The sequence below is a fragment of the Sebastes umbrosus genome, chromosome 8 (assembly GCF_015220745.1).
Source record: "Sebastes umbrosus isolate fSebUmb1 chromosome 8, fSebUmb1.pri, whole genome shotgun sequence".
Classification (NCBI taxonomy): Eukaryota; Metazoa; Chordata; class Actinopteri; order Perciformes; family Sebastidae; genus Sebastes; species Sebastes umbrosus.
In genome coordinates, this window is record NC_051276.1 from 27294670 (window position 1) to 27307048 (window position 12379).

Below are 12379 nucleotides of genomic sequence, written 5' to 3' on the forward strand. Positions count from 1 at the left end.
GCTGCTGGATAAATGTATGAATAATAATAATAATAATAATAATAATAAATGAATATGGACATTTAGCTCAGTAAAATAAGAGAGAAGAGAAGAAGAAGAGAGAGAAGCTAGAAAAAAACTTGAAACGTTTTATTTCTTTTTTTTGTAGTTTCCTCAAAGCCATTTCTATTTCAAGTCAGTGGTGCCATTATTGGTTCTTCTTTTGTTTTTGTTTTTTTCCATTAACAGCTCAACAAAACACTGATGAGCCATGACAGCCTACATGTTTCACTTTGTAAATATACAGGAAAAAAAAATACAAGATGATCTAGAAATGTGAAAGTTAAACTTTCGTTAAGTGCATGACACATGAGTAAAAGATGGGGAATTGAAAGTCAATTTACAAAGTATCTTCTTTATAGTCGTCTGTGTGGCACTGGAACTGGGAGGTTTGGACTATATGCTGGGGAGGGCTTGTTTGACTGGTGCTGGGTGCAGGGAGGTGGAGGTCAGGGGAGCTCTGGGTAAAGGAGCATTCCTTGGTTTTTAGGGTAAAGGAAGATTTACAGTACCTGGATACCCATCCTGAACTTACTCATCCACTTAACTGTGTAATTCAAGTCCACAATCTTTTTTTCTTCAAGGTGTCTACTTATGCATTCATTTTGGGTTTCCGTGCTTTTTCCAAACTCAAGTTGGTGACTGGATTTGAGGATCCTGCATTCTGGATAATGGCTATCAACTAGGCCACATAACAACAAATACAATATAGTGTTGCAAACACTTTCTCATCTCAACTCGTCACATACTGACGCTTTGTCAGACCCCTCGGCGTCACTTTTCGGTCGTATGTAAACACGTGCTTAACGACCCCTCAGGCGGGGTTTACGTTAGCCGTCATATGACTCGACTTTGACTTTTGGACTTCAGACTGAGACAATTACAGAGACGGGGAGTGTGCGCGCTTGAGAGAGATAGAGAGACAGAAAGAGGGGATGAGATGGTGGATTGCATGCAATGTTTTGGTAAGGTATTAATAATAATTTGAATGTCAATGTTATGAATGCAGCTTCAAACTATTAGGTAGTCTACAGCCGTACACTATTCCAACAAATTCCAACACTATTTGGAATTTGACAAACGCGGAAATCGGACCGACCAGCCTATTATTTTATTTTTTAGACCGCTTCTTCATTTAACTTATTTTCAAGTTATGTCAAATCTATGCTATTATATGGTTATTTAAAACATATGTCTAGTAGTTGTTCTATATGGCCGCAATTCTGTAACATTAATGGCCATATTGGCCATAAAAAAAAAAAGTCTAGCGTAAACCAAGGCCTATGGAAAGGAGGCTTGGTCACGGGCAGACATTGGCCTTGTGGTATGGGGTATAACACATGCGCAGTGTAACTGAAGCTGCGGTCGTGCGTTGCGATTGGCTCAATTTCGGCGAGTGGAGACCAGATTTTACTGCGCATGTGTCATACCCCCAAATATCTGACGCGTTGATGAAGCGTGACCGAGCCTTCTTACCATAGGCCTTGGTGTAAACCCTGCCCTCTGTGTCACTTTTCTCTTGCAGTAAACACGTGCTTAATGTTGTGAATGAAACAAAACCACTTAGTTAGGTTTAGGAACAGACAACATGGTCTGGAGTAAAATTACTACGTTTTTACAGTGAAAATGTGACTTGAGGTTTTGAACATGGGACAAGAATGATCAGCTGATTGCAAAGTGAAATGTAATGCTGCTAAACCGGCGCCTTGTACAGCAGTATCGAACGCCGACAGCCGTGACAAAGCATCAGTATTTGACGCCTAGGGAATGAGCCCGCGCCGAGTGTTTAGTCATGTGTGTCAAAACAGTAACAATCTTTGCTGTATGTTTCAAGAATTTTTGGCCTTTTTTTAACACTTTTCCAGACATGGAAATATTCAAATAACTCTTTCCAGACCTGCACAGGAACCTGGCTGTGGTACAAAACCACATTTGTGAATCATTTCTTGTTGGATCATCAGTTCTGAAAATACTGTGTACTGGCTGTTTTTTACAAAAACCTCTCCATTACACATGTCTCCGGTCTGTGCAACAAAGCAACAGCTAAGTGGATTGTGAATTGAGGATGGGTGACCAGTGATTGGCTAGCCCTGGTCGGCCGGGTGTTGTACACAGCTGCTTTGCTACATGGGCATGGCTTGGTGGTTGTTTTGGTCTGTGGGAGGAGCCTGGTCCTGGTTCCCAGAGCCAGGCGTCAGTCTGTGGTAAAGCTCCTGCACCGTGCCCAAAGTTTCAACCATGTCCTCTGGGTAGCGGGTCTGCAGTTCTTCGTTGGCAAAATAGTGGTTTTCGGCAAACTCGGAGAAGTAACGTCCCACCTCCGGGTGACCGATCTCCAGGGGTGCTGAGTGGGGCTCCAGGTTCTCTGAGGAACAACAATGGACAAGTGTGACATTCTGATAAGAGATAATGTACATAAAGGTAACTTAAATTGTAAGTTAAACTGAGGTGAAGAAAATAAATTCATATAAAAACAGTCCCTGCCATTATTAATACACATACAAGACCAGAGCAAACAGACAACTCACACATCAAAATATTCAGCTCATTAAAAAAAAGTAAAATGTAATTTATTTTAGGCATCACAGCTTCATGTCTTCTCACTTCCTGTGAAGCAGATTGAGCAGCAGATGAGAGCACCGGGACTGATCAATACAAAGCTCCCTCAGGGTTTAGAGAACAGAGTCTACAGGGGAACGTTTCGGCGGTGGAGGGGGCAAAGATAACGTGTAAAAACAATGAAAGCTGTGTTGCAGCAGCATCAGCAGACTGAGCAGCAGAGTGAGCAGGTATAAGCACAACGGAATATAGGAAGTCAGCTTATTAGGAGGGAACTTTCTTAAGTGGGGAAAATATATAAGTCACAGAGAAGGGTGATGCAGCATCACTTAAGTGTTCACCTCAAGCCAGCGTGCCGGCGTAGTTTCATTCATACTTACTGACTAATGCGAACGGCAGTCAACGGCGAGAGACAAATCATTTTTTTGATCCTGTTTGAATTGCACCATCAATCACACACAGGATGTTTGTATATTTAAAAGATAATTTTACAAGTCAAGAAAGCTGCAGTTTGTTGCAAAACTGTTGAAGTATTTAAGACTGTAAACATACGTAATCAGAAAGACTGATCAGAAAGTGATGTCTCTCTCTCGCTGAAGCTACGATGCCTGTGTGTTTCGTACTGGGATGTACTCAGACAAGCAACAGGTCTTGTTCGTTGTTTCGCTTCCCAGCTGAAAAATAAATTTCTCTCTCGCCGTTGATTACTGTACATATTTTTTTTTTTTAGAAATCAGGTCCCATGGGGTCCATCGGAAGGGGAAGGACTTCACCTCTCTATAGTCAATACTTCTGGATCAACATTTACAGTATGGACTTCACATTAACGCTACTAATATGACATTATTAAGTATTATGGAGTTAGGTTAGTCAGTTAAGCATAAAGTTTCTATCACCCATCATGTCCAACAAGGCACCTACTAATGTGGAAGTACATACACTGTGACAGGGATTTATTTGTCCCTGCAGTAAGAATAGATTAATTTCCCCATATAGTAGTCTGTCTACATGCTTGTATGAGAACTTGATGCTTTACATTGTTCGTGCTGCTGACTTCCTCTCCTCTTATCAGCTAGCAGTTTCCTTTCTATGTGTTTTTAGTAGATAACATCAGTTTGTTATTATGTTCCTATTTGAAACTATTTCTGCAGATTAAATTAAAGGAACAGTGTATAGCATTGAGGGGGATCTATTGACGGAAACCGGAATAAAAATATCATTAAGTATGTTTTCTTTAGTGTATAATCACCTGAAAATAAGAATCATTGTGTTTTCTATACTTTAGAATGAACCGTTTATATCTACAAAGGGAGCGGGTCCTCTTCACGGAGCCGCCGTGTTTCTACAGTAGCCCAGAACGGACAAACCAAACACTGGCTCTAGATCGGGACATTTGCGTTTTCACACCGAGGCCACCGTAGTTCTCCTACACGCTTGGCACACAAGAGAAGTTTCAGTTGGTTGCAATCTGCAACCTCACTCCTCGCCAAATCCTTCACACTGCACCTTTAAAAGAGACACTAATTATTTGATGTGAAATTGAGCTTCTGCATTGATAGCGCTCATTACATTTGACATTTTCTCTCAAATAACCAGCAATACTATGTGCACAAAGTATGCTTGCATCATTAGAGTGGTAGTTCTCAGCAATTTTGGCCTCATAAATGCATTCTTGCTATGCCTTGCAAGAGTAAATAGACATATTTGGGACCTTTGGGACTTTAGCAAACCATAATGTGGTTTTCTGTGTCGGGCAATTTCATTTGATTTATTAGTAGTAAGTGCCTGAAGGGTGCAATGATGCATTCCTTCCCAATAGCATTTATCAAACAAACATATCTCTGATGAATTCCTTTTTTTAATTTCATCATCACACAACCTGTAAACATTCGTTCACCACAAGGATATTTTCCCATCCCCATACTGGTGTAAGTGGTCCATACCCTGCGCTGCGTAGCGACATGTTCCGTCCTGTACCAGGACGTTGTAGAAAGGCTGGTTGGCCCCGTTGGACAGCTGGTGGACCCTCATGGTGGTGATCCACTCCTGGCTCATGGTGCACTTTGGGTCCCAGCCGTAAATCACACAGTTATATCCTGACCTGGTGGAAGAGATGGAACAGGACAGACACTATGAGAAGTTTGCAAAGAGATGTGTTGACGAAGAAGAGGGTTGCTGTACTACATTGTTATGCATAGTTCACACTACAAGACTTTCAAAGTCGTCAGATCGCAGTACTGTTCACACTACATAACTGGCTGTCTTGTAATCAGGAGTCTTTAAGTCGTTGTAGTTTTCACACTACATGAATGACCGGCAAAAGCGGGTCACACACTACTAGATCTTTGACCTGGAGGAATCCCAGATGAGGTCTCCAGACTCCGTTCTGTCACGAAAACACACGCGAGAAATACACGGTAAATGACGCGATACCATACATGAGACGGATTTCTGATGTCGTTGTTGGCACGTGTTTCCACACTATTTTTTACTATTTATTCCTCTAGGTGCAACAACTTTGCTCCGTGTTGCAAATGCAACACAATGTAAGTTACTATTGTTACAGGTGACCCCTCCTCCGCCAGGCTTCCCCTCAACCCGTGTCCCGTGCTCCCATTGGCTGTAGCTCGTGGCCGGAGTCACTGACAGGCCCAGACAGGTCCAGATATTTAGCATGCTAGATATCTGGAATGTGTCTGCGAGTCATCGGCGAGCCTCTCTGCTCGCGTCTTTGAACAATTCACACGACACTCGAGCGCCGATGTGCGAGCGGCGAGCCAATGTCAATTTGCCTCCGATTTGAGGCTTTTGTCAGGGAGCAGAAAAATCAGGGCTAAAATCGTGTAGTATGAAATTGGCATTAGTGTGACCCACCTCTTGTGTTTCATGATGAGGCCAACTGAATACTGGACCTCCAGGTGTTCTGGAGCGCTGCGCTTCTTCACCTCAGGTGTAACAGGATGTTTCTTGTGCTGGATGTGCTCCAGCGTGTGCTGTACCAGGTAACCCACTGCCCCATGCTGGGAGGGGTCCAACGCCTGGATGTGCTGCAGGATGTCTAGCACCTGGGACAGAGGACAAACATCAGTGGTTAGGTGAAATACTACGGGCGGATTAGTAAGTGCTTTGTACTGAATGACACTAAATATTTTATCAAATTGGATTCAATTAAGGCATTATAAAAAAAAAAAAAAATCAGGTTGTCCTGACCTTTTCTGGCCAGATGCCCAGGTGGAAGTAGAGGCGTGCCTGCAGTAGCAGGTACTGCACATTATCTGGGTTTATAGTGAGGTAGAGGTCCAGAGAGTCTCTCAGCAGCTGGTACGATTTCTCATTACCCTCCCTGCAAGAAACCACACAGTGCAGGTAAAGTAATTCAATCAAAACATTACATTTATTTATTCCTTTATTATATATCCTAGGAGCCATTAAATGCATTAAAATTATTTATTCCGTTTTTAGACAACATTCAACAACATCCCTGCCATGCCTTGACCATCCATCAATCCTCCACCAACCCATCTCTCCAGCAATAGAGATTCGATAGTGGCAGTCAGGTGTTCAGTTTCTCTTACCCTCTTTTTCCGATGTTAAGCAGGTTTCCCACCATCCTGAGCAGCACCTCGGTGGTGCTGATGGCACTGTAGTAATCTGCCGTCACCTGGTGGCCAATGAGGTACTCGCACTCCTTGGCTGTCAGCTGTTTGCCTTTACCAAAGGCATCAATGTAGACAAAGTCATAGATGTCCTCACTCCTGTCGGGACAAAGTTTATCAAATCTAATAAGTTAACATATTTAACAGGCATCCATCACAAATTAACCATCAGTGTATATATGCAGTATTTCAAAAATAGTGGACTGGAGCAAGTTCTCAGAAGTGTGGTAAGGCTTCGTGAAAGGCCGTAGTGATAGAGCAATATGATGATTACAGTGGAATTTACTGCAGTGTAGTTCAACCATGCAGTTTTTGATGTCCCACAAGAAACAAACCTCTGGTGCTGGGAAATTAAATAAAAAGCTGCAGTTCTTCAAATGGCCACCTGAGGCTGGCTACAAAAGTGAGTCCATCCCTATATAGTTAACTAACTGATCATTCAAACTTTGCTCTCCTCCTGAAATCATGAACTATGTGAAAAACTCCACTCCAACGTTTAGAGGAATTTGACAGTATTAACTTCAAACCGTACCCTCTTGGTTTTTGGCACCAGCGCAGCAGGAAGTGATTGGGAAAGTTGACCGGCTCCACCTGAACCCCCAGCTTCCGGGCTAAAGTCATATAGAGGACAGAGAGACTTATGGGAATGCCTGTACGGCGTAGTAGCACCTAAATGGAAAGAAAAGGTGTTGTTAGTTAAATGAAAGTGAAATCAAAACAGTTAAGAAATGATTGTAAAGCTAAAATGCACCTTATCTTATAGAATATCTACCTGGTGGATGTAAGAGTTGAGAGGATTGTAGTAGTCAAACTCGTTGCCTTTGTATTGAAGCTGCTCATACAAGACTGAGTTCAGGGCACACACCACCTGCCTCTGGAGCTCAAAGTCCTCGACGACAAAACAGTCCCCTGCTTCATACACAAGAAACAAAACTTCATATGAACTTTGGCTGAAAGGGAAAATATGGATTTAATGCAGCCGACAGAGTTGCCCAAATATACTGGTATTGATTTTTATGTACTGGTAATAGAAGTCCATGCCTGTGGGCTTTAAGTACTGCTTTCTAGTGCTGATGCATTTTGGGGAAAAATACTGAAGGAAAGGATATGAGAAAAAATAAAAGACTTAAAGCTAGAGTTGGTAATCTTCTTCAAAAACATTTGTAATATTTGTTGAAATTCTCTTTACGTCCCAACAGCAATCAATAAATCAAATGCTCTGACAAAAAAAGAAAAAAAATCTGGTATCCGTGGCCGTCGCAGGACTGTTTTAAGCCCGTCCAATCATTTCATTCAACCCGAATCAAATGATTGGACGCCATGGACGGACTAACTACCTGCATGCGCACACTCTGCCCGTGCACTCATTGCGTGTCACCGGAGTTTTCCACAAGCTGATAGCTTGACAGCTGTGAGTACTAACAGAACACACGTGTTGGGCCATAGTATGTGGTCGCAGCTCGCCGTGAAGAGAACGGACACAGCTATTTCTATGTTACCAACCCTAGTTTTAATTCTCAAAAAGCCCACCTTGAGCGATCCGCAGGGTGGGGTGAGAGGGGTTCTTGATTCTCAGCATCTTCTTCACTTTCTCTGCGATCTCATCCAGCTGGGCCGATGTGCTGTTCAGTGTTACATCAGCCAGTGGGTTACAATACTGATCCACCAGTACAGCACCTACAGAGGCAGACAAGACCAAGAGAGGGAATGGATTATGTAATGATGTTTGCATTAATTTAGAAAATAAAAACACAAAACAAACACAAATTAAATAGAAAAACGCTAATGTCTGAAGCAGTTATATTGCTAAACACCAAGTATGCATGTATGTATATACATAGATGTCCAAGCTAAACAGAGCACAGTGCAATTAGAGTTGTCGTAATCATGCCTCACCTTCTAACGATGACTGCTGCTCCGCCAGCTGCTCCAGGAAGGTCTTCAAACTCCTCAGGATGTTCTGTTGTCTCAGGAAGTAAAGGATTTTCTTTGCATAGTACTTCAAGGTCAAGCTTTTCCTAATGACGGGCGCAGAATGGAAAAGAGACACATTATTGGTCCGAAGGCAGGAGTGTGCAACACAACAAGAGCTTTCATAATCAGGATTAACAAGATCCAACACCCATTAATGATTGCAAAATGCAGCGTGTGTGTGGTAAGCATTGGGGTTTTAACTGTCTGTGCATACACTGTTGCTCTCACCTCTTGTCAGAGTTGAGTATGAAGAGGAGCTCGTCTTCGCAGAAGTGCTCTGGCATCCCAAGTGACTCGATCTCTGCAAAGCTGTCTCCCAGCACCTGGCCAACGCAAGGCTGAGTTACAGATCTCTGGGTTAGTTTGGAACATAGATAGCTTACATTTCCTTGCACAAACACGCGCCCACACACACTCACACAAAAGGCCAATTCACAGAGACAGTGTTTTTTGTTTTATTCAAATGGTGCATCTATGTAGGAAAAATTACTAACTTTACTGGTCTAACTAATGCTTTTGCCATTCTGTCATTTCTATTTTAAACCTGCAGTAGGCAGAATGTTTTTGGCATCATTGGGCAAAAATTACATAATAACCTTTCAGCATATCTTAGTTCAAGTGTTCTGAGAGAAAACTAGACTTCTGCACCTCCTCATGGCTGTTTTCAGGTTTTAAAAAATCTAGTCTGTGACGAGAGACTTTGACCAATCACAGGTCATATCAGTGAGAGAGCTGGCTGTTCGTTCAACGGAGGCAGCTGTCAATCACTCACATACTCCGATCAAAAGCAGAAGCATCTTGTAGTTTACTGTTTAACTGTAAAATGAGAAAGTGTGCTCCGGCTGGTGGGCGGTGCTTGGTATTTCCTCAACTGATCTCAACATGGCTGCCGGGTTACAAACTTTCTCATTTTACAGCTGAACAGTTCACTACAAGATGTTTCTGAAAACATTTGAGGCGAGAAATAGTCATTACAGTAACAGAATATTGATTCATATTTGATCAGCGCTGCCTAGTTTGACCGTTTGCGAGTGATTGACAGCTGCTCAGAGACGGCAGGCTCCAGCTCGGCTCTGATTGGTTGTTTTCCTCCGGTCTGTGAAATCTTGCAGATGCCATTAGGAGCACCGGAGGACACAGAGATATTTTTCAGATTACATGTCTCCAATTCTACCCACTGCATCTTTAATGTATCAAACCAGATCTAATGAATCATAATAATAAATAAAAAAATACTTACGACTTCTGTGAAGAATCTCTTCGAGATCGATTCCACGGTCCTTCGTATCTGTATACCAACTCTGTGGCGTGTTTTGTATTCTTTGAGCCAGTCACAGCACTCATTCTGACGGTAAAACATCTGCAGTCTTGGCCATCTGTTGATGATGAAGGCAGTAAAAATTGTTATTTCAGTGACACTTTTGGGGCATGCTCAGAATTTTGTTTAGCAGCATATTGACTTAAAACAGCAGCATATGACACATCTATGAAATCATTTATCATCCTGCTGCAGACTTGTTTTTTTTATTTGCACAAATGAAAAGCAATCAGGAGAGTAGCAGCCAAGTAACCCAGCCAACATTTGTATGTGGGGCCCATGTGGGTAGTAAATGGGCTGAAAAATGGGCCCTATATGGGATTGTTCGCAGGTTCCATAATGACCCAATGTCAATTGCCCACATGGATTCCATGCAGGATTACAATGAGTGTTATGTGGGCCCCAACTAGGCAACATACTCAAGACCCATCTTGGTCCCAGCTTTAAGTTCTATATGGGAACTACATGGGGACTCCATAGGCTGTAATATGGGTTGTAAGTGGGTTTGTCCACAGTTTCTATGTTGGCCTCATGCACTAATTTCCCAGTAGTGACCCAACTAGGACCCACATGGGTAGCCAACATGGGGAGCCCATGTGGTACCTACTTAGTTGACCCAAGTGGGCCCCAGATAAGATGCCCATTTTAGGCCCATGCACTAATTTCCCAGTAGTGACCCAACTATGACCAACATGGGGAGCCGACATGGGGAGCCCATTTGGGACCAACTTAGTTGACCCAAGTGGGCCCCATTTATGTTGCCCATTCTGAGCCCATGCACTAATTTCCCATTAGTGACCCAACTAGGACCCACACGGGTAGCCCACATGGGGAGTCCATTTGGGACCAACTTAGTTGATCCAAGTGGGCCCCAGATATGATGCCCATTTTGGGCCCATTCACTAATTTCCCATTCTGAGCCCATGCACTAATTTCCCATTAGTGACCCAACTAGGACCCACATGGGGAGCCCACATGGGGAGCCCATTTGGGACCAACTTAGTTGACCCAAGTGGGCCCCAGATAAGATGCCCATTCTGGGCCCGTGCACTAATTTCCCATTAGTGACCAAACTAGGACCCACACAGGTAGCCCACATGGGGAGCCCACATGGGGAGCCCACATGGGGAACCCATTTGAGACCAACTTAGTTGACCCAAGTGGGCCCCATTTGTGTTGCCCATTCTGAGCCCATGCACTAATTTCCCATTAGTGACCCAACTAGGACCCACACAGGTAGCCCACATGGGACCAACTTAGTTGCTCCAAGTGGGCCCCAGATAAGATGCCCATTTTGGGCCCAAACCCACTTAGTACCCAGGTACCCCCCAGCATAACCCACCATGTTGGGCCCACATAACCATGTTGGCTGGGAGGAGGAGGGTTTAGCTTTTTGGCATGAGCTGCACTCTCCTGCTGGTTCACAGGCTTACATGTAGCAATCAAGGTCACACAATTAACATTTTTGGGGTAAAATGGAGTATAAGTTACAACTTGTGAAAGATTTAAAGGCTGACACTGATTCATAGTTATCTGCAGAGCACGAGCTTGCAAAGTGGGCTGATGTAATGATGCATCAGCAGACTGACAGCTGCCTGTGATCTCGCAGTAAACCACCTTTATAAGCAGACAATTAGCTGTTTAAGGGCTCTAAACAAGACACATTAATACAGTTTGAATCTGCAGATAAAGCCATTAGAAGCTAAAACCCCAGATGAAACGCCACAGAGCAGATCACAGCACCTGATTTTGTACTGGTGTCCCCAGACCTTCCCCCTTCCGTGGCACACGTCGTGTAGCCGCTTGCAGCAGCACGAGACGTTACAAATGTCCACATGGTTGAGGACTGTGAAGCACAGGATGTGTTCGAGCAACTCGGTCGGCAAATCGGTCAGTATTTCAGTCTGAGGGTGGTCGGATATAATCCCATTTAGACTCCGTTGATGCACCTCTCCGGCTCCAGACGTCGCCATCTTTACTGTTTACCCCGATTACCTCATTGAAGAGGCGCCGCCCACTTATGGCGCAGGGGGCGGGGCTAAAGAGGTGTAGTGCGCTCTGATTGGTTGTTGCGGTCAAGAGGATAAAAAGGGGAAGCTATGCTGCCTTCAGGCTCCTCGGATACTGCATCTTTGTATTTCTTAAATCACAGAATAAATTGAATTTATAAAAGAGGAATGTACAGTAAACAGTCACAAGAAACTCTAATTTTAAAGGCTCTTGACCAAACTTGCTCGTAACATAAAGCTATCATAAGGACAGTGTAATATGTTTAGACAGTGCAATGTGTTAAATAAGGACAGTGCAATAAAAGATAAGATAAGATAAGATATTCCTTTATTAGTCCCGCAGTGGGGAAATTTGCAGTGTGCAGCAGCAAAGGGGATAGTGCAAAAAACAAGATGCATCAGCTAACACAGTAAAAAAGGGCTAAACAAAGTAACTTCAAATATCACTTTTTACAATATGGGACCTTTAACTCATAAACATATCTATATGTGCTTACAAGCTGTCTGCACTATTTACTGTTTACATAAAAATGCACAATCAACATGACTGCTGCTATTGAGCCACACACAGTCCTCTTTTTCATGTATGTATATAGTGCTATATATATATATATATTTATCTATTTATCTCATTCCTTTTTCTCATTACATTTGTGCAATGCTGTTGGAGATACTGTCACTTACTTTTACACACAACCCTCTTTTTCATATAGTACTATATTTTATTTATGTCATCACATTTTATCCTACAACTCATTGTCATTTTATCTTATCATTGTCTTTCTATCTTATTAATGCCATTTTATCTTTTATATGACTAGTGC

The 12379-nt window shown here is 42.9% G+C and overlaps 1 protein-coding gene across 3 annotated transcripts; it reads right to left on the reverse strand.

Annotated features, from left to right (window-relative positions):
• Nucleotides 1-114: 114 nt before the first annotated feature.
• Nucleotides 115-11538, reverse strand: fbxo21 (F-box protein 21). Of its 3 annotated transcripts, none has more exons than XM_037778095.1 (12): nt 11290-11538; nt 9469-9604; nt 8457-8551; nt 8151-8272; nt 7785-7931; nt 7027-7166; nt 6787-6923; nt 6174-6353; nt 5809-5941; nt 5473-5663; nt 4542-4699; nt 115-2404 (listed from the first exon to the last, which is right to left on the reverse strand). In XM_037778095.1, the coding sequence occupies exons 1-12, from the start codon at nt 11517-11519 to the stop codon at nt 2163-2165; spliced, it is 1911 nt and encodes a 636-aa protein (XP_037634023.1). In that variant the 5' UTR covers nt 11520-11538; the 3' UTR covers nt 115-2162. The 3 variants fall into 3 exon arrangements, with proteins under 3 accessions (XP_037634023.1, XP_037634022.1, XP_037634021.1); XM_037778094.1 differs by having other exon boundaries at nt 7027-7163; nt 8457-8566; nt 11290-11537; XM_037778093.1 differs by having other exon boundaries at nt 8457-8566; nt 11290-11537.
• Nucleotides 11539-12379: the final 841 nt, after the last annotated feature.

Excerpts from the sequence above, each read along its gene's own strand:
- fbxo21 (XM_037778093.1), bottom strand. The coding sequence starts at position 11,519 with ATGGCGACGTCTGGAGCCGGAGAGGTGCATCAACGGAGTCTAAATGGG. Across the intron at positions 7,167-7,784 it reads CACCCTGCGGATCGCTCAAG|CAGGGGACTGTTTTGTCGTC; the intron begins GTGGGCTTTTTG and ends TTGTGTATGAAG. Across the intron at positions 5,664-5,808 it reads TGGGCATCTGGCCAGAAAAG|GTGCTAGACATCCTGCAGCA; the intron begins GTCAGGACAACC and ends CCTCTGTCCCAG.